The sequence below is a fragment of the Patiria miniata genome, unplaced genomic scaffold, assembly GCF_015706575.1.
Source record: "Patiria miniata isolate m_02_andy unplaced genomic scaffold, ASM1570657v1 HiC_scaffold_9, whole genome shotgun sequence".
Lineage (NCBI taxonomy): Eukaryota > Metazoa > Echinodermata > Asteroidea > Valvatida > Asterinidae > Patiria > Patiria miniata.
Window position 1 is genome coordinate 19319794 of NW_024037076.1, and position 24818 is coordinate 19344611.

Sequence of the window (24818 nt, forward strand, 5' to 3'; positions counted from 1 at the left end):
GCATTTCATGAACCGACGTATCCCCGTATCTAGCACACGGCCACTATTACGCGCGTTGTATGAAATACGATAAACATGATAAAAGTCTGTTTCACGAAATGACGTGTATCTTGGGAACTGAATTTCTTAAAAACTAAGCAACTCAGATGCACACGGATTGCATATAATAAAGTTTAATCTATAATTTACTAGCAAAAACGAAACAGCTTGAATTCTTACACAGGGAGTAAAAGGAATAAGCCTACAAAAATATGACCAATTTTAAATCGTTTTTTCCCCCAAAACACAAAAAAAATGGGATACGTCGATTCGTGGTGCACCCGACGATTTCATTTCAGGCAGAAACTTCAATGTTACAGCTGTTTCATCACCAAAAGTTGCCAGAAGTTTGGATGTTTCGCTGTCATAGATTTTCTTTTCTTTGGTGATTCGTCAGTGTGTCAGTATGTGGCAGTAAGCCAGTGAGCAAACTTCCCTCACAAACATTATAAGATGGAATTTTGCGTCGGGGTGATATATATCAAATTAGGTTTGGCCCTTCACCGACATTTAAACACTGTATACTCAGTGTGTTACCTCCCGAGTGAAAGTTGGAAAAAATCACTCGGGTGGGACTCGAACCCACGACCTCCTGCTTTCTAGTGCAGGAGGTCGTGGGTTCGAGTCCCACCTGAGTGCAGGGCAAAACCTAATTTGACTCACAAATATTTCCAATAAGCAAATGTTTGGGTTCATAATTTGAATAGAAAACCCTAAACCTAACAGTGTCTTCCTGAAATGACATCATGACAACAGCGCCCAGTTGTCCAGAAAAGCATGGACAATATTAAATGTTTAAAGAAGTGCACTTTTCAATGAAATTAACCAAAAAGGGATGTCAAATAGTTGTCATACATTTTAAGAGGAGTAGAAAGTTGCACAAAATATGTTCCTCAGAAAAATTCTCTTCATGGACCCTTTAAACATGATATCATTCCAATAAAAATTAATTATGTACCGGTACTGTCACAGTGTAATATTGCTTAATTTTTTTGATACTCCCTGGTGTCAATAAACGGTCAGTTTTGTTTGGTTCTTGTTTTGATAGTTTCGTCGGATTTGTCTTGATCAGCACTTACCTCTGGGTGCCGCCCTGATGAGGACAATGCTGAGGAGATGTGACGACGAAAAGAATGGACTTATCAGGTATTATTTCCCTGTTACACCAGATAACATGTTGCATTCATTACAAAGTCTTTGGGAAGTATAGGTATTAAGAAAGAGACTTATTCCTTGTTGTGTTCTCATTTTTTTTGCAACTTTAAAATCAATCGCTGCCTGATACGTGTATGTTGTGTAAAGAGGACTTTAAAGGGAATGTGCAACATTTGCTTTTGCTGCAATTCTCCGACATAAATGGATTTGGAGGATGAGTATGTTATAGAAAATATTGTTAAACTGACTTGTTTCATGTTTTGGGCTTGTAGATGCTGGAAAAACCAAGTAAACCATTCATTTTCTTGTAGTCTGGTTCCCTGACCCCACTTAAGATGAAACAGAGCAATTTATTGACTTTGGGGAATTGCAAGATCAGAGAATCCCTTTTCAAAGGTGTGTAATCGGTTGCAAAGAAAATGCGAAATAACTAAATATGAAAATGTTGAAGCAGTTTTTGAAAAAAGCCAGTTTTCCCCAACGCTGGTCGGCCGACCAGCGTTGGAAAAATACAAATTTTCTTGAAAATGTGAGCACACCAAGAGCCACAATTTTACAGGATGCTTTAGACTGTCATTCCCTAACAATCCAGTAAGGTGTTTCGTTTTTTAATGTTTGCAAATGTTGTATCTTCCCTTTAAAAAGAAGTCATTAAAATTCCAGATTGTCATTCATACAGTTCACTGGACATTTATTTCATGTACATCTCTTGAAATAAAAAAAAGTGTTTTGTCTTATGGAATATTAAAGTCAAGGTTTACCTACATGTGATGCCTGAATATCAAGTTTCAGTGTAATTTTTGGCTTTTTTTTTTTATGACGATATATTAAAACGGGTAACTATGCTCACGTTGAATGTATTAAGCAAGGCATATTTAAAACTTGTTTTAATTTGTGCACATTTAATTATCAACTGACTTAATAATGTGAGGCTTCCTTGCATTCTCCATCGTACGCCCACATTTGGCTGTCAGGCATCTTATTAGGTTTTGCATTTAGCTCATGTTTCAGTAGCTAAAAATACCTGAACTCAATACACTCGAATGAATAGTGAGTAAATAATTAACTTTTCTAACAAAAATCTCCATCAACCTTACAGCTGGCCAGAATTTCTGATGCTGCTCGAGAAAGGTGTCAACTTTGACGCCGAACAGTACAAAATCAAAAAGAAGCCTTCCTCGGCCATTCACAAGCGGCAGATGATAAGCCACAAGAAGCCGGCAAGTCCAAAAAGTTCGGCGCTCCTCTCGCCAAATGATGCCAAGGCGAAAGACAGTAAAGATACTGGGAAAGTCGGCGTCAAAACAAGGCCTCGATCACCGAGTCCATCCATGTCCAAGGAGACTAAAAATAAAGACAGTACCGCCAGTTCAGATACTAAATCACTCAGCCCTCAAGAAACTGAAAGCTCAAACAGTTTGGCAACTTCAACACAGTCAAGGAGCAGATCGCCGGAGCCCCCGCTTAGTAGACAGGGGTCAAAGGCCAAAGAAGTCAAGGACCAATCAAAAGTTGGGGAGAAACTGGCTGTTAAAATGTCTGATTCTCCAGGCCGAAAGGTGAAAACTAAGGACCAGAAGGACAGTGGGAAACCAAAAACGTCAGAGGAGGTTAAGCTGGATGAAGGTAATGTAAAAATGAAAATGAAATGTCTGAATTTTGTTCAAATTTTAAGAGCCAATAGTCATTACATTATATGATATAAATAATTAACAAGTACCACTACCCCAAAGCAAAAGGAACCATATTTGGGACAGTTTTACATTGTACAATGAAATGAAATTATAATGTATGTTGGGTAATTTGGTACCCAGTCTTTCCCTTATTGTCCTTTATTTCATAATCTTTTTGGTCTGCCTTGTTCAGATGTGTTAGCCGTCAAAAATTTGCCAGCGCAAAGAAAAACCAAAATCATCACATGGAACGATCCAATCACGCTCCCTGTCAAAGCTGACCAATCATCAGCCGCTGTCCCGCTCACAGCAGACCAATCACCTTCCACCACAGACCAAGACAAGGACCCCAGTGCGAGTGACGAGATATGCAAATCGCCTCTGCCTACGGATAAAGTTGAGGGCGCCAAACCTGTTGATGCAGGCGAAACTAGTGAACCAACAATTAATGAGCCACATCAGGAGAACGCATCCGCCGAGTCGGATAAAGCAGCAGACGTTGTCAGTCCTTCAAGCGATAAAACTCCGAGCAGTGAACCCTATGTGGACCCAACGGAACAGGAATACCTCAAAAGGGAGCAAGAACGAATAAATCGCGTCGGCTCGGAAATCACACTGAACGGCTCGGAAAACTCCAGTGTTAGTTCTGATTCAAAACAGGAAGCAAATTCTGTTGCAAATCCAGACCTTCCAGATAATTCGAAATCGCCGGAGGGGGACAATTCAGACGTGATCAGCTTAGCCCCATCAGAAAAGTTGGACAGCAAACCAGCAGAAGTGGACACAACCAAGTTAGATGCAACTGGCCCAGTTGAAGAAAAGAAGGACCCGATTGAAGAAAAACAGGACTTTGAAGGTTCAGAGACAAGTTCCATCTTCGACAAAGAAGACGCAGACACCCAGAGCATTGCCTCTGTGTCCTCGTCCACAAAGTCCAAAGTCCGAAAACCGTCCGAGGTGAGCGAGAAGAGAATGCGAACTGTTTACGGAAAGAACCCACGAAGACTGACGCCACTTGCCAAGATAGAACGAGAGAGGAGAATGCAGCCTCGTCGGGCCGTGAACACTGGGAAAGGTAATTGCATGTAGGGATTTCTAAATAATTGAAATTAATGAACTTAAATATGCTCTGCCCTAATCCTGTTAGATGCACAAAGTCTTAATGTCTAGGATTTGTGGGCAGACTCGCATTTAGACCCAGCAAGTACAGACTTGAAAAGTCCAGAAGTACATATCATTCCTGACACTGTGTGGTCAGAGTCAAGTTCTGAAGTATTAAAGGTACATGTAAAATTCAAGTCTATTGTTTTAAGATGGGATGTATACTGACTGCATGTTAAGAAGACTCCTAAATCAATCTCAATATTTCATCAATTCTTTCAGTCAATCTCAATTATTTGGATTTAAGACGCTGTGAATCTGTAAACATTTTGAATTAAAGTTCACAAATTCACTTTTGCCTTTTGCATCCTAGCTCAGATGCCTTCAATTTTTTGTATCACTTCCATTGGATTAATTTAACTTTCATTCTGTCATTCAAATTATTTTTGTGTGTGCCACAATGTCTCGTTTGTGTAGCTTCATCAACAAAGAAGACGCCTGTAGTAAGGACACCCAAACCGAAATCTTCCCTAACCTCTGTAAGAGGAGGAACAAGTGACAAGAATCAGAACTCACATCCAGGTACGTACGGTACTATCACCATGAAAGATCCTAGAGAACGTTTGATAATTGGTTTTCATCTGAATCTTGACTTAACTCTGTGTTTTCGGTGAGCCAATGGACTCCGTGCACAAGTACCCCCTCAATGGTTACAAAGGGAGAGTTGGGGGAGACCACTGGGAGGGACATTCGAACTCACTGCCGATGGCGCCTGATGCTCACGCAAAGATGCTACAGGCTTATGCACATCCAGAATGAGAGAAGTCGTGCGTACATTGCGCCATACACTTGCGAACCGATACGTACGTGTTCTACGTAACCCCTGAGGACCGACACACAAAGGGAGAACAACAGATCCTTTCAGTCCTCGGACATTGGGTCTTTTGTTGAAAATGGTCCTCTATTGTACTGTTATGTGCTTAGTCTATGGGAGAGTGTTATATTACAGGGACAAAGGGAAACACAAAGCAAAATTGTCCTTGAGAGTATAGTAAAAACATGACTTTACGTGCACGCAGTGTGTGTCTCCCTCTGGGGTAACAAAATTGTTTGTCGTGGTTTAAGTTGTGCATGCCTCGCATCAGAAGCATGCAGACTTATGAATCTTGTTGCCGTCACTGGAGCATTTGTTGAAAACACATCTTCTTTCTGAGTGTAACTGCATGTCCATGGCGGTTTCGGTTAATGCGATAAATTAGAATAATTTAATAAATTAGGCAACAATGTTTTGTCAGCAGGGTACACCACAGTGACTTCAATAGTTGTGCGTTCTCAATCATTTCAAACTGTCCCTGGATTTGTCTACATATCAACTTTTCTAGAGATGACAAGCCAATTAATGTATTGGGTTGATAATAATTTGACTTTTTAAAATTCCATCCATTAACAGGCATGCAAGTTGTGCTCAGATCAGCTGATTTCCTTGGTTTTTCACGTTACACAAGTCATTAAAAATTGAAGAGCACTGTCTAAAGTCTTGTAAAGCTTTGAATTTTCTCTTCCTTTGTTACTTCCCAGTTGCATACCTGCATTTAAGGCAATAAGTGTGATATTTATATCATAGTGTTGATATTGTTATTATTTCTTTTGTTGTCTTTTACATGTATTTTGGCTTTATAGTGGTGGTCTCCACTCCAGCTGATGATCACGAGCCTAGAGGTCATGACCCTGATGCAGAGACTAAGTCCATAGTTAGCCAGAGCTCTATGGATTCTCAGGGTATGTTGGGGTTTAAGGGAAACAGGTCTGATCACTGCACAATTGTGGGGCTTAAGTCCAGGACTCAGACTTGAGTCTGTCTCGAGTCGCAATTTCGTTGCCCCAGACTCGACTTTAGTCACATCAGCAAAAGACTCGGACTCAGACACAGACTCGACCATCATGACTTGGACTTGATGCTAATGACTTGTGATTTTTGCATCACATTTTAAAAAAAAATATTCTTTTAAAAACATAATTCTATTGTATATTTTTGTAAAAGTGATGTTGAAGCAATGCTAGACAGCAAACCGTACCGCACCACAGTCTAGGTGGTGTTGCAAATAAAAATGTTTGCTATTAGATGCGCTCCTCCCTACATGTACATGTACACAGTGGCAACTGACTCGTGACTCAGACTCTGACTTGAATCAAATTTCTTGAGACACGGACTCCAACTTGACCAAAGTGACTCAATACTCGGACTGTAACTCAACTGCTGATCACAAGTTCAAATGTGCTCTTCTGTCACAAGAACCAAATCCATAATATTGCTCTAGTTTCTACAAGTAAATAGATACACGTATGTGTATAGTGTCTACATTGCCATAGTGAAGAAACAAGTCGTTTGTTATTCATCTTGTATACCTCTCCTGCCTTGCTAAATTACATTATCAATTTTTTTTTCACAAAGAGGTTACAGTGAAGGAGTTGTGGCTCTCAGATTCATCAATAACAAATATTTCATGTTTGAAACACTATTCATGCAGTTCACCTACTTATTTGTATCACAGGCATTATTGGCATGGGCGTCGCCAGGACTTTTTCTAGAGGGGCAAATCACCGTGACTCACAAGAAGCCATGCGAAAAATCACTGGTTGCTAAAAAAAATAGGGGGGAGGGGGGCTTGTCTGAACATTTCTTTCTTGCGGTTTAGTGTTTAACAAACATGTACATTAAATTTACAGCATGATAATGACTTTGTCCCTCTTGTCTCCTTTTTCATTTTTGTTTTTTGGTTCGGGGTGGGGGAGGGGTGGGGATTGATTATATGCTTTAACCTGAATATTTTCTCTACATCATTTAGGTTTACTATATGCCTGGATGAATTATCAGTGTTCTAAAATTCCTTTTTTGTATTTTCTACAGATTGCGTCTTGCCTGAAAGTCACTCTGGTGCAAGTCTATCTACTGGTGCTGGTCCCCTGCCGGATGATGGAGATTTGTTGTCTCAGCACTTGCAAGGTACATGTGTGTCTATCATATGTCTCGTTACAGGGCTCTCCTGCAGTGTTAACAAGCAACCCGGTCACTGCTGCAAACCCAGCATTTGTTGCGTTCAGTGTGCTAGTCAGGGTTTCCAGACATTAATAGATGCCGTGCATGAATATACTTCTTGTATCATGTGCTTGAATTGGATACTGTAATTTCATTGGTCTAGAAAGGCCATGTGTCCAGTCTGTAAAAATAACCGATTACTTCATATACATGTACACTGCATTCCATATAAGTGAACCTCATATACACTGCGTTCCATATAAATGAACCTCATATATAAGTAACTGTGCTGCATATAAATTGTGCACACTTTATGCACCCTTTGGGCAGTGGCGTAACTAAGGTTAAACTTCTTGGGGGCACCTAGGGGTGCACCAGTTTTTCAAGGGGAGCACTGAAGGCAAGTGATATATTGTTTTTGTGCAATTCAAAATTTTATTCGGGGGGCATGTGTCAAGTGACACATTTTTTGGAAATTTCCATTTGTAGTTGGGCAAATCCGTGAATGAGTGCAAGCGTTGACACGACGCACACGACGCACACGCGTTAACGACTGGTATTATCAGTGTGGGACATCACGAAACTACAATCCGCTAAATGAGAATCATGTCCCCAATACTGATTTCGGGATTGTGCCACAAGAGGGCGCAATTCAGAATATGACTCGGCAACTTTTGAATTAAAATTGAGATGCAGAATATTGTGTTTTTTCAAAATATACAGCAATTTCATCAGGTTAGTTGTTGAGCACCCGCCTTTAGATTTTGAGAAATGTTGTTGCTTCAAACAAACAAAATGCACAAATGGCAAAGGGTCCATTCTACCCTTAAATCAAGTTAAGAGCCCTTCAAAGGAACTGTGACATCAGCGTTCCTTTGTTACTGTGCCATCCCTGGTACTTGCGCCTGGACTTGTGAGAAGGTACTTGTTATATACTTTTGACCCGATGGACTATTAAAGGGAATGTACATCATTGGCTTTTGCTGTAATTTTCAGAAATGAACTATTTGAGGGGTTAGTATAATAGATCAAATATTGTTACACTGACATTTTTGTAGTTTGTGTTCGAAAAGGTTGGAAAAACCAAGAAAAACAAAAATGTTCAAGTAGTCTGGTTCCCTGACTCCACAAAAGATAAAATGGATTAATTTATAGATGATGGAAAATTGTAAGGCAAAGGAACCAGTCTAGCTGGCCTGCACACGTTCATGAACATGTAACCAATACCAAACAAAATTTAGACTGAAAAAATTGTAAATTTGGAGCAGTAGTTGAAAAATAGTTAGGTTTTTCCAACGCTGGTCGGCCGACCACCATTGGAAATGTATACAAAAATACAATTTTCTTGAAAATGACTTCACACCAGGTGACATAATTTACAAGATGCTTGAGACTGTCATTTACCAACATCCTGGTAAGGTATTTCGTAAAAACTTTCGTTTTATTTTTCGATGTTTGCAAATCATATTCCCTTTAACCTCAACACTGTCACAGATGAATGTATACATTTGCATATATGTAATCCAGAAGTACATTCTCAATCTTTGGTCCAGAAGTTGAGAAGGCCAACAATCCGACACTAGAAGGCATCTCACCGGTCCCCCCAGATGGCGTCCCAACAGAAGGGGCGGAGCCAGCTCCTCCTGAGAGGGAGGAAGATGGGGAGAAGTCGACCTTTACGATACGGGGACAGGAGGTTTCGTACTTCAAACCAGATGCATATGTTGGGAAAGAGATGTCGACAGACGCACCGAGTCAAACTCTGGAGCTAAATTGGATGTAAGAATTTTGTTCCTCTTTAAAAAAAATAATCCAGCTTAAACATTTGCAGGTTTGCCTGGTGGAAAATGTTGAGTAAGGGCCGGTGATTCACTGTTGATTCAGTACATGACAGAAAGTCAGTGAGCAAAGTTCATGCAGGGATGTTGTCAGTGAGCAAAATTTTGGATTCATGATTTGAGCAGAAAACCCCTACACTGAAGAATGTCTGCCTCAGCTGACATCCGCAACAGCACCTAAGTTCAGTTGGCAGGAAAAGCATGGAACATTAATGTTTAATTAAAAGGGGCACTTAAAATTTTAATGAAAAAGGTATGTCTTGTAGTTTTCATACATTTCAGAGGATATTTACACAAAATATGTCCAAGTGTAAAATTCATGTCCTGACCCTTTAAACCAAAACCGAGTGCACCTTGTTTTAAGCTGTAGTATGCATTTATTGCATGATTGTGATTAATATTGCCATGGTTTTTCGCAAATTTTGTTTGTGCTAGATATGGCTACCGTGGAAATGACTGTCGATGCAACATGTTTGTCATCGAAGGTGGCGTCCTAGCATACTTCATAGGAAAGGTGGTGGTTTTGTATAACACAGAGGAGCATACGCAGAGGCACTACACACTACATACTGCAGAAATCAAAAGGTAAATAACACAATCAATATATGTTGCTTCGTAGGCTCCCATCCTGCCAAAAGCAGGAGTGACAATTCTGGTTCCAAGTTTGGAATCAATTTGATTTGATTTTTGTACATATTGGCTTACATGATGCAATTTGAATGGTTTTCTGTGGTTGTTTCACAGTCTGGCCGTTCACAGTAGCAATGTTATCTTGGCTTCCGGGCAGATGGCTGGGCCAGAAGGTTCAAGTATACAGGTAAGATGCACAACAATATATATCCGATGCCAATGTGAATAAGGCATTCAAATTGGTACATGGGCGCTTGGGGCGAACAAGAAAGGATTTTATATTGCCACTTTCGAAAGCCCAGTTGACCGCGCGCACATACCGGTATGCACACGTGTAGCGTGAAGTACACTTATTTTATTCTGAGTGTGAACAAAGCGATTGCGCGTTCGCGTGAGCGTTAGGTGTCGTCAGCAATGCGTTCGAATCTCTCTCCCAGTGGTCTCCCCCAATTCTTCCTTTCCTACTGTTAAAGATATAGTCCATCATTTGTAATTGGTGCATTTTGTTCGTTTGAAGCAAAAAAAGTGTTCAAAATCTAATGAAGGATACTGAACAACTAACCTGATGAAGTTTCAGCTCAGCTTCAGCTGTATATTCCGAGAAAAACAGCATTTTAGGATCTCAATTTCAAATCAAAAGTTGCTGAATCATGTTTTCAGTTGTTTTGAATTGCAGCTATACGCGATGTCGCGCACTGATCCGATGAATTATAGCAACCGCGTGCGTGTGCGTGGTGCCAATGCTTGTGCGTGCTTCGCCGAATAACAAAACGAACTACTAATTTAAATTTCCTATGGTGCATCTTAAGATGCACCGTTGGAAAGGCCTTCTTTCGTTGATTACCTCATAATGACAGCTTGCCAGAAAGAATAATTTCACAGGGAGTTTAGTCCACTTACTATCTTTCAACCAAGTATGTTTTTCAACAATAATTACGCCAGTTACTTTTCGGATGGCTGCAAATGATGGACTATAGCTTTAAAGGGGGTATGTACTTATGCACGGAGCCCATATTTAGAACGCATACATAAACAAACAAATAATCTCAAATGATTCTTCAAAATAAAGATCACGGAATGTGATCCATGAAATGCCAGTGGAGGCTGAATTTCTATACTTTTTAGTGTTGATAATGAACTTCAACTTGAATTTGAATTTTTTTGTTGGCAGGCCTGTATACATGTGTGGAGTGCAGAGACACTGGAGACCTTGTACGTGGCAGGAGAGGGTTACTTTGAGAAAGCTGTGCTGTGTCTGAGCTTCTGCAAAGAAGAGGTGCAAATCTCTAGCATTAACTGTGTTAACAACTTTCCCCTTCACAGCAGAAATATTAAAAACACATATATTTTTAACTGTGGAAATTCATTGATAGCAATTACAGTAGCAATTACTTATTTAGATTAAATAATGGCAATTTTATTTCATTGATAGAATTTCTGGAAATTAAAGGAAAATATACATCAGTTATCCTTCACAACCAGCTCAATTTGAAACGTTCTATGAATTCAAAGTATTTGTTGTTTTTTATTTTGTTGAAACAGGCCCTCACTAAAGATATAACTTACAAGTCATTTTCACGTCAGTGTTGTAGTCAAGTCTAGTACAAGTCTGGTCACAAGTATTAAATCACAAGTCAGTTTACTGGTCCAGACACAAGTAACTGGGAATGAACAACAACAAAGGAATGCCTTTGTCACATGTTTGTGACTTGATGAATGACTTGTGATTGAATTGTGAGGACTTGTGAGGACTTGTGATTGACTTGTGAGGACTTGTGATTGACTTGTGGGGACTTGTGATTGACTTGTGAGGACTTGTGATGGACTTGTGATTGACTTGTGAGGACTTGTGATTGACTTGTGATTGACTTGTGGGGACTTGTGAAGACTTGTGATTGACTTGTGACTGACTTGTGATTGACTTGTGACTGACTTGTGAGGACTTGTGATTGACTTTGGGGACTTGTGATTGACTTATGACTGACTTGTGACTGACTTGTGATTGACTTGTGACTGACTTGTGAGGACTTGTGACTGACTTGTGAGGACTTGTGATTGACTTGAGGGGACTTGTGATTGACTTGTGATTGACTTGTGAGGACTTGTGATTGACTTGTGATTGACTTGTGAGGACTTGTGATTGACTTGTTGGGACTTGTGATTGACTTTTGGGGACTTGTGATTGACTTGTGGTTGACTTGTGATTGACTTGTGAGGACTTGTGATTGACTTGGGTGTAGACATTCAACTTTCTACTTCAGAATGGAAAAAAAAACACCAAAAGTTAGAGCCATTTGAACTGTTTATCTGATTTTGCACAGAAATACACTCTTTTGTATCCTCTTGTGCATTTACTGATATGAAAAATGTTTCTTTCTTTGTATATAGGATTATCTTGTAGCTGTTGATGACAGTGAAGAACACACCATGTCTGTGTGGCACAGCACGTCTGGAGAGAGACTTGCCGAGAAAATGGTGGGTTTTGATAATTGTTTAAAAAGTCACAAATCTGCCTTGTCCATCCCTGCTAAAAAAGTGCTGCAAAACAAAAAGCCATAGGGAGCATCATCTACAAACCCATTTAAGTGACATCCCCAAAGCATCTGTTTCATCCCATGTCTATTTCATTACTTTTTCAGTTGCCATACACACCCACGCACTGTATGTGCAACATAGCTTATTTGGTCCAATAAACTTTTAACTGACCAAGCTCAGTCGATTGCAACCACAGTGGCAAGAACAGGCAGTGGCAAGAACAGGCGGTGTCAAGAAAGATTTTGTCCCGTAGGCGAGGAATAAAAAACAAAAACAAATGGGGTTGGCACCAGACTGACTCAAGTCAAGTCATTGACTCAAGTCACCGACTCTAGTCACTGACTCAAGTCATGGACTCAAGTCATTCACTGACTCTAGTCACTGACTTAAGTCATTAACTCAAGTCACTGACTCAAGTCATTAACTCAAGTCATTGACTCAAGTCGCCGACTCAAGTCACCGACTCTAGTCACTGACTTAAGTCATGGACTCAGGTCATTCACTGACTCTAGTCACTGACTTAAGTCATTAACTCAAGTCACTGACTCAAGTCATTAACTCAAGTCACTGACTCAAGTCATTAACTCAAGTCACTGACTCAAGTCACCGACTCAAGTCACCGACTCAAGTCACCGACTCAAGTCACCGACTCTAGTCACTGACTCAAGTCACCGACTCAAGTCACCGACTCAAGTCACCGACTCTAGTCACCGACTTAAGTCACTGACTCAAGTCACTGACTCAAGTCACTGACTCAAGTCACTGACTCAAGTCTCTCGACTCAAGTCACTGACTCAAGTCACTGACTCAAGTCTCTCGACTCAAAGCACTGCCTCAAGTCATTGACTCGATCAAGTCACTAACTCAAGTCATTGACTCGAGTCACTGACTCAAGTCACTGACTCAAGTCACTGACTCAAGTCACTGACTCAAGTCACTGACTCAAGTCACTGACTCAAGTCACTGACTCAAGTCTCTCGACTCAAAGCACTGCCTCAAGTCATTGACTCGATCAAGTCACTAACTCAAGTCACTGACTCAAGTCTCTTGACACAAAGCACTGCCTCAAGTCATTGACTCGATCGAGTCACTAACTCAAGTCACTGACTCGAGTCACTGACTGAAGTATCTTGACTCAAAGCACTGACTCAAGTCATTGACTCGATCGAGTCACTAACTCAAGTCACTGACTCAAGTCACTGACTCAAAGCAATGACTCAAAGCAGTGACTCAAAGCACTGCCTCAAGTCATTGACTCGATCGAGTCACTAACTCAAGTCACTGACTCAAGTCACTGACTCAAAGCAATGACTCAAGTCACTGACTCAAAGCACTGCCTCAAGTCATTGACTCGATCGAGTCACTAACTCAAGTCACTAACTCGAGTCATGGACTCAGGTGATTCATTGACTCAAGTCACTGACTCAAGTCACTGACTCAAGTCACTGACTCAAGTCACTGACTCAAGTCACGGACTCAAGTCTCTCGACTCAAAGCACTGCCTCAAGTCATTGACTCGATCAAGTCACTAACTCAAGTCATTGACTCGAGTCACTGACTCAAGTCTCTTGACACAAAGCACTGCCTCAAGTCATTGACTCGATCGAGTCACTAACTCAAGTCACTGACTCGAGTCACTGACTGAAGTATCTTGACTCAAAGCACTGACTCAAGTCATTGACTCGATCGAGTCACTAACTCAAGTCACTGACTCAAGTCACTGACTCAAAGCAATGACTCAAAGCAGTGACTCAAAGCACTGCCTCAAGTCATTGACTCGATCGAGTCACTAACTCAAGTCACTAACTGGAGTCACTGACTCAAGTCTTTTGACTCAAAGCACTGACTCAAGTCATTGACTCAATTGAGTCACTGACTCAAGTCATTGACTCGAGTCACTGACTCAAGTCCTAGAGCTCTGAGTTCAGTGTTCATACCTTGTTTCGGTTTGTAGCTTCTGACGGAAGTTGTTTGCCAGGTAGCCTTCCATCCCACCCACCCGCATCAGCTGGTCAGCATCGGCAAGGAACACCTGTGCTTCTGGAACCTGCAGAAAGAACCTTACACTATCGAGGAAACGATGATAGCTAACTACGAGGTCAGTGTGCGAGGAATATTATGTGTAACTGCAAGATGCCGCTGGCACAACTTGTTTCAGAGCCTGTTCCCATGCAATGATCAGAACTTTCATATATAAAATGTTGTTTTACAGGGATGTATTGTAATATAAGTCCTCCTGTTATTGACTGATTTCAAGATTTTTCAAAATTTAAATAGCAAGGTATTGTCACCATACATGGATACTTTTCCTTTACACCTCACATTTCTGGTAAAAAATATTAGAGTCTACCTACATTCATGTTCTTACAGCCAGCAACCGAAAAGCCACAATTCAAAGTATGGGTTGATTACCAGAGTGCATATGATTGGGAAAACTTGTTTCACACATTTCTTTGACAACCAACTGCATTAGTATGTGGGGGAAACTAGGAATTAAGATACTGAGATAAAATATTATAACAAATGGACGTGTTTATTTGCCACTCACCATTTACTTATTACATATCAAATCTCGTATTGATCACTCAATGGTTTCATGACATTAGGCTATTTTGCAAAGTTCAGGTAACATGGCATACTTATATTGAGGCGACAGTGGCATAGTTTCTGCTTGATTTTAGCAATAATTTGCCATTGCAAGTGAATTTAAAGATATAGTCCATCATTTGTAATTTGTGCATTTTGTTCGTTTGAAGCAACAAAAGTGTTCAAAACCTAATGAAGGATACTGAACAACTAACCTGATGAAGTTTCAGCTCAGCTTCAGCTGTATATTCCGAGAAAAACAGCATTCTAGGATCTCAATTTCAAATCAAAAGTTGCTGAATCATGTTTTGAATTGTTTTGAATTGCACCTATACGCGATGTCGAGCACTGATCCGACGAATTATAGCAACCATGCATGCCTGTGCGTTGTGCCAATGCTTGCGCGCGCTGCGCCAAATAACAAAACGAACTACTAATTTAAATTTTCCTACGGTGCGTCTTAAGACGCACTGTTGGAAAGGCCTTCTTTCGTGGATTACTTCAAAATGATAGCTTGCCAGAAAGATTAATTTCACAGGGAGTTTAGTCCACTTACTATCTTTCAACCAAGTACGTTTTTCAACAATAATACGCCAGTTACTTTTTCGGATGGCTGCAAATGATGGACTATAGCTTTAAAAGGTCAATTGAATTTCTACATCAGTTTTTTACAACAATAGTGTACTTAATCTGTGAGGAAATTTGTACTAAATGCTTAATTAATGTAAAAGAGGTTTCAGAAATTACAAATTAAATTCAGTAAATCGCTGTTACTTTTTTTTTATCCTCAGACCAAAATGAAAGCCAAATACATCATCTGCCTCACATTCCACCCCAACGGTGCCCTCCTGACGGGGGATTCAAACGGAACCATCTACCTGTGGCATAAAGACGGCAACACCATTGCTCACAGCATAACTCATGCGCACGATGTAAGTATGTATGGGTTCTGTAAATGATGCATAAATGACACAGGAGTGCTTACTACATGTTTATTGCATACACACAGGGATGTTCAACCATGGCCCCAACATAGTTTCCCAACATAGGCAAGGGCGGATCCAGGGGGGGGGGGGGGCCAAAGGGGGCCATGGCCCCCCCCCCCAAAAAAAACCCGAAACCAATTGGTTTTTTTTATGTGATGTCGCAATAAAGGCAGGCAATGAGTACACCACCATCTTTTCCTCAAAAAACATTGGCTAAAGTGGTCAGAAATTGCCTCAGATCGCACCACAGAGCATCGAGAATCCAAAAAATTTTCGGGGCCCTTAAGCGGGCCCCGAACCCCACGCCGTAATTTTTTAACCCACTTTTTGGGAGACACAATTTTTTTTTGGCCCCCCCCCCCAAAAAAAATTGTGTTCTGGATCCGCCCTTGCACATAGGTCCCCAACAAAGAGAGAAAAGTGCATTTTTGCAATATAGGGCTCTCTCACTTATACCCATGTGATCTGGCCAACATCCGGGTACCGGAAAGTAAGCATCGCCATTGTAGTAGGCAAAGATTGTAAAGTGCCATGCACAGTAGAAGGTAGGCTGTGATGGATGGCAAAAACTGTGAGCAAACTGCAGAGCCAACACCCAGTGCTGGGTCGGCACGATTGTCACAACTGTACATGGCACAGGTAGTGGCCATTATGCCATTTAGTAAAGAATTTGCAGTTATTTGACATGAGAATAAGCCATACTGTCTAGTTTACAGTGCTGGATGTGGTTGCTATAAGTACTTGACTACTGCAATGGTGGCCGATCATGGGAACACTGGATAGTCACGTGGTACTTTGATGTCATACGATCAGAACCTATTGAATGTAACTGCAGATGAGGTTCATGAAATCATGATGAGAATATTATCAGTTTAAGAAGAATTTGTTTTTAATTTTAATAGTGGATGTCCGAGGCATATCAAAGGTGATTTGAATCACCATAAATGGAACTTACATAGACTCAAGTCCTTGTTTTAAATTAAATAAAACAAACCTGAATTTGGTTTTCTAATTTGGTTTATCGTTAGGGTCCTGTGTTTTGGTTGATGTACGTCAAGAATGCACTGATCTCTGGAGGGCGTGACGGGATCATACAGACCTATTCCCTGAGCTCCAAGGGAACTGAATACACCGGGAAAATGCAGGTTTGTTGACATTCATTTTGTGGAGTTGAAATCGAGTCAATCACAGGTCAATCACCAGTTGGTCATATGTCCGATCACAATTTACGTCACTGGTAACCATCGTAAAATTGTACGCACAAAGTCAATAGCTGTCTCCCGCCTGCCAATTGTTAGTATGATTCCAAATTCCTCTTTTCTTGAGAATGACAGCATACCAGTTGCAACAAGTATTATTTACTTTCAATCAAGTTGTTCGCAAGTGGTATCCAATACCTTTAACCAGTTCATGCCGGACGCCGTGATAACACGCACTGACTGTTTTTGTACCCAGGCACACTCACACTGCCCGATTAAGACATCAAGATTGCCTTGACTCGCCTTCTGGGTGACGTCTAAACATGCTTATCCCTCGTGCATTTTGTACACGCACACAAAGTCTGTGTTGTCTGTGGAGGCGGACCGTGTGCTGACCGTTGTGTTGGCCATTGTGCACAGCCTATTGTTGTACAATTTACACTCCAATGCACACCCCAGAGTATTGAAACATATGAGGTTTCGGAAAGAAATATCTTACAAATACTGTTGAAATCATTGTGGCGTTTGGCTGTATATCAGAAGTTGACTGGAAAATTTTGCCTTTTGTAAATTTCGAAATTTTAACCCAAAATTAACCCGGCGCGAAGTGGTTAAGCTGTACAGTGTGAGCCATAAACATTTTTGATGTTGCATTGTTAAGATATTAACTTTTTATTACTTTGTTTTATATCTCTTGCAGTTACCCAGTGTGGAAGGCGGCGTGCGCACTATCCAGATACATGGGAAGAAGATGTACGTCGGGACCACATTGAATTGCATCCTGAGTGCAAACATCAGCTTATCTGGGAGTGGCACCCCTGTTATCACTGGAGCAACAATCAACAATGCGCCAATCACACAGGTGAAAAATCCAGGTTGTATGGACATTCGCATCAAATGTTAAGGTCCGTCTTGAAAGAATACTTGTTACAATAGGTGTCTCTCCACCCCAGGCCCCCCCCCCCCTCCCAAGAAGCTCTCAAGAATAATCAAGAGCGAAGCCTGGCACCGTCCGCTGCTGATGCACAGGGTCCATCTCATTGTTGTCCTCCTTTCGTTGCTGAAATTCAAATCTTGAGTGCCGTCCTACCATTTGACCCAAATTGACTTGTCTTTCCAGGGTCACTATGACGAGGTAAGGTGCATCGTCCCTCATCCGGCCAAAAACGGCCACTTCTTCACCGCTGCCTACGACGGCATCGTCTGCTTATACGACGCCGCTCTCCACAAAGCAATCTGGAAGTATGTGGTCAAGGGCATCAACACAACGTGCATGGACGTCAGTCCCGACGGAGAGGTCATCATATTAGGGGCCAAAGATGGACAGTGAGTTTTCATGTCTACAGTGTTGTCTCTGGTTTTTTTCGTTGTGATGTGAGTTTTTGCTGTGCCCCAAATGTATTTCCAGTTTCCAAAACTAATTAGCTTTCCTCCAGGATTTAAACCCTGTCCCTGTACCATCTAAAACCACCCTGCCCGTTACACCCTTTACCACCTTCAACTAACCTAGCACTCTGTGGCTTCATTGATGCAACACAATATAGTACAATGTAATACAAGTGCTAAAGGGTTGACGGCCTAATTTCATTAAGTGTAAATTTGAAGTTCCACCATGTGGAAGTAAATCTGTTCCCCTGGTTCCCACCATTTCTTCTCAGATACTAACTCACAAAAGAGATTTACTTTCACATGTTGCTACAACGCGTTTTGCTCGACATCGAGCAGTACGCGCGACGCGCACGCCAATGTCCTTATAAGGTAACGAGTTGTGGAGGGGCATTCCGTATTATAGTCAGAGGGGTGTTTCGTAAAACATGAAGTAAAATTGTTGAACAAAATGATTGGCAGTCTCTAGTTTTTGTCTTTTTTTGATTTTTTGACCAAAAAAAACCCAATTGTTTTTTGACCGAATAAATAAATATGTGTTCGGTCGGTATTAAACACTCCGTTTAAGACTGGTGGGAGTCTTGATGGAATTTTGTCAATTTTTGATTTATTTTGACTTTTTGGCCAAAAGGTATTTGTGAAAGGGTTTGGCTCGGGCCATTTTCGGTGGCCAGATCGACCCTTTGCCAGTAAACCGGCCAGGCACACATTTGTTTCCTAAGTATTATTGTGTGAGTTGGGGGTGAGATTTGTGGGGATTTTTTGTTCGGATTTCAGGATATTTAAAGAATGCCTCTGAAATTTGGACATTTTTTTGGTTGTGGTTGCTTTTTGAGGGTGCTTTTAGGCAAATACAAACATATACCTTTGCCAATTATTTCATGGATTTGTTCAGTTTCCCCCAAACTTGCCCCTGGATAGTACTGTTGGTGGCATGCCAGTCATTAACCCAAAAAAAACCCTCTTCCACAAAAAGTAAATTTATAACATCATATATTATCTTCCACATGTCTTTCCATACAAAAATGTACCCAAAACTGTATAAACAAATCCTATAAAAAAAGATACTTGTCGTGCAATTTATGGTGGTTGGCCAAAACATCCCTGTGGTCAGCAAATGTTTGTAGCTCAAATGAAATCAACAGTAGAAAGGCATTTGGGAGAACAAGTGACATACAGGGTGGTGCAAAAAGAAGAAACCCTCTTTTGACAGCAATTTTCACCTGCTTGTTGAGAATTTTTCAAAAATTCAATCATGTGGTGTCAAAATATTGATCTTTATAAACATAAGTGCAAAAATGTATTGCCAATGCATGTTTTGTCTCTGAGATATGGTAGTTTAAAAATGTCATGTGCCAAACCTGTTTTTCTATGGACGGCTATATCCATCCGCTTGATTGAGCTCCGGAGCTTGATTTGAAGGCTGAAAAAAAAAACCACTACACTAGACTTACACGTGGACAACAGTGATTTTGGTGACTTATATTAAAATTAGCATAATAATTTATTGGGATTTGTTCATCGTGTATATGGTTGAGGAGCTATACTTCATTAGTTTATAAAAGAAACCAGTTCAAATAAGTTAAGTAGGTTAAAATTCCTGTCAAAGTGGGTTTCATTCTTTTTGCACCAACCGGTATTTGTATCTGGGCGTCATTCTGTAAATTAAGGGTCCAAAGTGTGACATTTTTCGCTGTAACCTTGATACTTTGTAATTTGCCATTCAAGTAAAATTAAGAATGACTCAAATCATTTTTTTTGTATTTGTTGGGTAGGTAGTTTGCTATTCATAATCACTCTAGGTGGACGACTGCATTAAGGAGTGCATTGGAATTATAAAATCGCAAATGTCAGATGAAACAGGGACAGGAAAAACAAGCGGACCCCAAATTTATAGAATGACCCATCTGCAGCATGATTGACACACACTCTTAACTTGTGTTTGCTGTGCCCTTTTTTTATAACCTCCCCGCATCTCTCCTTCTCCTCCCTATACACCATTTATGCACCTCCTTCCCTGCCTTGTTGCCGTGGTGATTTCACTGCATGACATGATTTGCATGGTTTCCCATCAAATGACCAGTAAAGGAAACAGGTAAACACCAATGATTCCCAATTTTCCTCTTTCTTCTTTTTTTTTATTTCACTGCACACAATTTCAGTTTTATCTCAATAAGGCCCCCCAAAAAACACCCTCGGTCTCTGGTCAGCGTGCGCGTCGATTTTAATCATGCGCGTCAACCTTTTTTTTCTTCTTCAAATTAACACGGAAGCTACAACAGCGCCCTCTATTGCCGCACCTCCTCAAATTGTTGTACCAAGGAGCACCAAGGAATGGGGAAATTGCACCAAGGCAAATGATAAAGGGCACCAAGGCAAATTATGGAGGACACCAATGTATAATGAGGACACAAAAAAGCAAAATAGTACCCACCTTGTCTGTACAATTCAAGCTTGAAAAAAAAAAAAAAAAAAAAAAAAAAACGCGTCGCCGCATCAATTCCGGAACTTCGGTCTGACCAGAGACCGATTATTTTTTTTTTTGGCCTAATGATGACTTTTTTTTTGTGTTTTGCATTATTTTTTTAATGGCACTCACTATAATTCAGAACCTGCTGTTACTGATACATTTTGTGTAGTCTACAGAAGGCAACCTTCAACCACTCATCAACTGTGACCTTTCACCAAAAAAATTAACATATCTTCTGACTTTTTACAAATTTAGATGTTTGTATTTCTGCATTCTGCAGAGCAAGAGTTTTCTTGTGGTTTATAACATGTGGAGGTACTGAGTTCATTTATGGGAATATCATTGAGCCTTTTTGTAAAACTGAAGGGAATTTCTGACCAAAAAAAACTGGCAAAAGTTTTGACCATTTTTTTTTATCTGGACAGCATCTGACCATTATGGGCACTGTTTGTAGCAGACAAGACTGGACATTATAAGACAATAGGTGGTGCTCTACCTTACGGCATTTGATGCTGACAGACACGTGATTTTGCTTGTAAATGAATTATATTGATAAAATCAGTTGCATTGTCCATACCTATTTTTCAAAAGAAAGAAGTAGAATTAAAAAAAAACCAGAAAAACTCTCTTCACTGTGTTTATCATACAAGGAACGGAAAACGCAACTTTCCAACACTATTTGTTTTGATAGCATGGCTGTTCTGACAGTAGGAGAGGAGGAGGTTCAGGAGACAAACCGTATCAAACTCGGCCGGCAGCTTGTGTCATTCATTAAGTTTGCCCCAGGTAAGTCCAAACCAGCCCCCCACCACTTCCCATTGACATCTCTGCACTGATGCCACACCCCCAAAGTGGTATTATTCAAATTAACAGGAACAAAGCTTAAGCATGTTATACAAAACAAATTATGTACATGTACATGCTCAAAACAAAACACTTTAGTGTCTTGTTCAAGAACTCATCAAGCACCACATTTCGCAGGCCTGCAACAACTTCCATCCATAAGCTGAATTCTTGAAGCTCCAACCGTACTTTTGAACATATTCCAGTTTTTCCTCTCAAGACTTGGCAGTTATGTATGCAGTTTTATCTTCAAGCAAACTTGTATCCTCGATCCTGAATGGTCGATCCATCACCCATGGAAACAACAGGGTGATATCGCACGGTCCATATCGCACCCTGCATTTTGCGCCAGATTTGAGACATTCCAGCTGCATGTGCTAAACCGCTGAAAGTTTCGCGTAAAGCATGCTAGTTCCAACTTTACTGTTCGTCAAGTTTGCTTGAGGATAAATTTGTTATTGCGCTCGCGGAACACTGAAAATGTAGTGTGTCCGTGTCTCACATACCACGAGGCCAAAAGTGGGACACAGACGCAACTACATTATACTGTGTTCTACTCGGATAACTTATAATGTAGTATGTTTTATTTAAAGTTGACAAAAAAGGGTATTTTATTTTCTATTTTGGATGTTTTCAACCCTAAAAGACGCTTTTGTTTTGAATTGCTCTTGAGGCCATAACGCACAGAAGATTGATTGTCTGGCCACAAATAATTCTAAGTTATTCAATATCTAAATGTGGGCAGATATTTTTGTTCAGTGTCTCATACAAAAGTGTTGCTGCAAAAATAGCAATTTAACACTAAAATCTCTTTTTCGGGTGAAACTTAAAAAATAGAACGGGAAGAGCAACTTTAAGCCTATCGATAAGCTAACGAGACAATTAACAATAACTTTGTGAAACTGTTTGGCTGCCTCCCTTGACTAGGTGGAGAAATCTTTGCTGCCAGCTGTAATGACATCATCCTCATCCTGAAAACGACCAATGCGGGGAAAACAATTGAGCCAATGGGAAAGTGCGAGGGTCACCCGACTGCTGTGACAGGATTTGATTGGTCGAAAGAAGAGATATCTGGCAGGCTTGTTCTGCAGAGTAGTTCAGTGGGCCAGGAGTACATATGCTGTGAGTTGGTTTGACTTTGAGGTTGGAGTTTTTGCATGAATGACTCGTCAATCATATACAGCGCTTAAAACGCAAAACAGCGGTTTAAGGCATTTAAGGTGTGGTGTCACACATCCCATACGCTAATAATAATATGGCAGAAAAGAGGTTATTTTAGCAGAGATTCGTAACATTTTCAGTATTTTCTTTGATGGTCTCTGTCAAATAGAAGCAGAAAATTGCAATAGCAGAAAAAAATTATTGGAAATTAGTGTACATAACGTTGCCATGAGATTACTCCAAAAGGCATTGTAGATCGTAGTGAATGACACATATTAGGTTGCTCACAGTAAAGCTTCAATTTAATACATCTTCTCAGGGGACTGTGAAACTTTCCAAGCCCTAAACTACTCATCTGACTTCAGGAACATCGCATGGAGATCGTACAACTGTACCTCTGGGTTCACTGTTGCCGGTAAGTAAGACTTTAAAGGCAATATTAGACACCATTGGCAAAAACTGATGTTTTTCCTGATTCAAGGAACAACACTACAATGCATCTGAAATGGGTTATTTAAAAACTAACCTGCCGAAATTTCAGCTCAGTAGATATCATGCTTTTTGAGAAAACTGTGAAAATGCGTCCTTATTTCTCTCGACGCAAAGCAAGGTTCATGTTGGTCACTTTGGAACACAATTCGAATTAACGGCTATGTTACCAATTGTAAACCAAACTAAATTTGATCAGTTGGGAGCAGTATTTGAGAAAAAAATATATATTTTTCCTCGCAATGGTTTGGTACTAACTATCCCAACGAAGTGATGCTAATTCCTCTTTTCTTGAATATGACAAATACTAGGCGCAACGATTTCACAGAATGCTTGATCTTATAATTTACTTAAAATCAAGCAGGATAATTCATAAAGTTGTGGCAGTTTCATTTTTGAATGTGGGCATATGGTGTCCATTAGCTAATATAAATAGCACTTTAGTGGCCATGTTTCCAAACTTTTAGTTATTTCGGCATCAGTGTACAAGAGACCTTTCTCTGACCAGTGTGCAAATTCAGTAATTGTTATTTTTGCTGCATCCAAATTGGCCTGCGACTTTCCAGTGTTTAATTTTCATGTCTTGATTTGCAGTATTGTCTTTTGAATTTCATTGCCATTTTTCAGTTGAAACGATTTGATTTTTCTGGCCTTCTGTTTACCTCAGAATTGTTTTGTGTATATAAACTGTCACATTTGATCCCAAATTTTAAGCAATTTATTGCTCTTGCAGTTTATTTCTTCAACTTGTTGACAGCTTTTGTTCACGTGTCTTGTCAATGAATTTGTTCCAGGTGTGTGGGGAACCAGTGAAGACAGCCATGTCATTAGTAGTGTTGACTGGAGCGAGGACCAGGGACTGTTGGCCACAGGTTGCGATGACGGCCTAGTGACACTGTATCGGTATCCCTGTACCAACCAGCTTGTAAGTCTGCCCTTGCTAACTTGCATTGATAACCATAGTCCAAAACCCTGCCCTTTGACTCCCAAATTCCAAAATACATAGATACATGTATTGTAACATCAAGTATATGTTTATCCTTTGAAAAGAGAGTATCGTAATTTATTGGGGAGGTTGTAGGCCCTATAGCTCACATAACAATTTTATTTGTCTATATTTTTTTTTTGAAGGCCGGGACTGGGGAACACATAGTACCATATTTTATCTGTAGTTTATCAACAAATGTTCTTCTTCCCTTACAGGCTGCCAATAGGAGTGTCCACGCCCACAGCAAGGCTGCACCCTGTGTGCGATTCCTGCCTAACGCCAAGTTGCTGCTCTCTGCAGGCGGTTCCGACTGCACAACCATGCAATGGACCCTACAAGGATAAACGTCCACTTTTTGGGCCTGCATACGTTATGAGTTCACCTTTGCACGTGCCTTCGTGAATGAAGGACTGGTACCAAATTGGTTCGGAAGAAAACAATCATTGGAGGTGGTTTAAGAAAGTTTTCAAGATGTGTACTCCACTTAGCTGAACCTTTAACAAGTTAGCTGTTATGCCGCCATCTTAAGATTTTGAGCAAGTTTGTTGCTTCAAACAACAATACCTTAACCGGCCCACTATGAACATCTTCATCCCTTAAAAATTTGTGAAAGAGCCATATGCATTTTCTCTTAATATTACAGTTAACTAAATTTTCACGGATTTTTCAACATATTAAGCCAGATTAGGAGTCCTCGAAAAC

The 24818-nt window shown here is 40.4% G+C and overlaps 1 protein-coding gene across 3 annotated transcripts in view; it reads left to right on the forward strand.

The window, feature by feature from the left end:
• LOC119720572 (echinoderm microtubule-associated protein-like 4) overlaps window positions 1-24818 on the forward strand; it is a 53916-nt gene extending 29098 nt beyond the window's left edge. For 2 of the 3 annotated variants that reach the window (XM_038190290.1, XM_038190289.1), the window contains exons 6-27: window positions 1088-1185; window positions 2294-2820; window positions 3061-3942; window positions 4446-4550; window positions 5649-5747; window positions 6877-6972; window positions 8559-8784; window positions 9279-9428; window positions 9588-9660; window positions 10645-10749; window positions 11862-11948; window positions 13963-14106; window positions 15386-15526; window positions 16609-16725; window positions 17480-17641; window positions 17900-18105; window positions 20249-20260; window positions 21327-21421; window positions 22406-22600; window positions 22959-23054; window positions 23923-24053; window positions 24332-24818. In XM_038190290.1, coding sequence (XP_038046218.1) covers window positions 1088-1185; window positions 2294-2820; window positions 3061-3942; window positions 4446-4550; window positions 5649-5747; window positions 6877-6972; window positions 8559-8784; window positions 9279-9428; window positions 9588-9660; window positions 10645-10749; window positions 11862-11948; window positions 13963-14106; window positions 15386-15526; window positions 16609-16725; window positions 17480-17641; window positions 17900-18105; window positions 20249-20260; window positions 21327-21421; window positions 22406-22600; window positions 22959-23054; window positions 23923-24053; window positions 24332-24460 — 3876 coding nt within the window. In that variant the 3' untranslated portion in view covers window positions 24461-24818. The remainder of the gene's footprint in view (window positions 1-1087; window positions 1186-2293; window positions 2821-3060; window positions 3943-4445; window positions 4551-5648; window positions 5748-6876; window positions 6973-8558; window positions 8785-9278; window positions 9429-9587; window positions 9661-10644; window positions 10750-11861; window positions 11949-13962; window positions 14107-15385; window positions 15527-16608; window positions 16726-17479; window positions 17642-17899; window positions 18106-20248; window positions 20261-21326; window positions 21422-22405; window positions 22601-22958; window positions 23055-23922; window positions 24054-24331) is intronic. The other variant, XM_038190291.1, reaches the window with a different exon arrangement.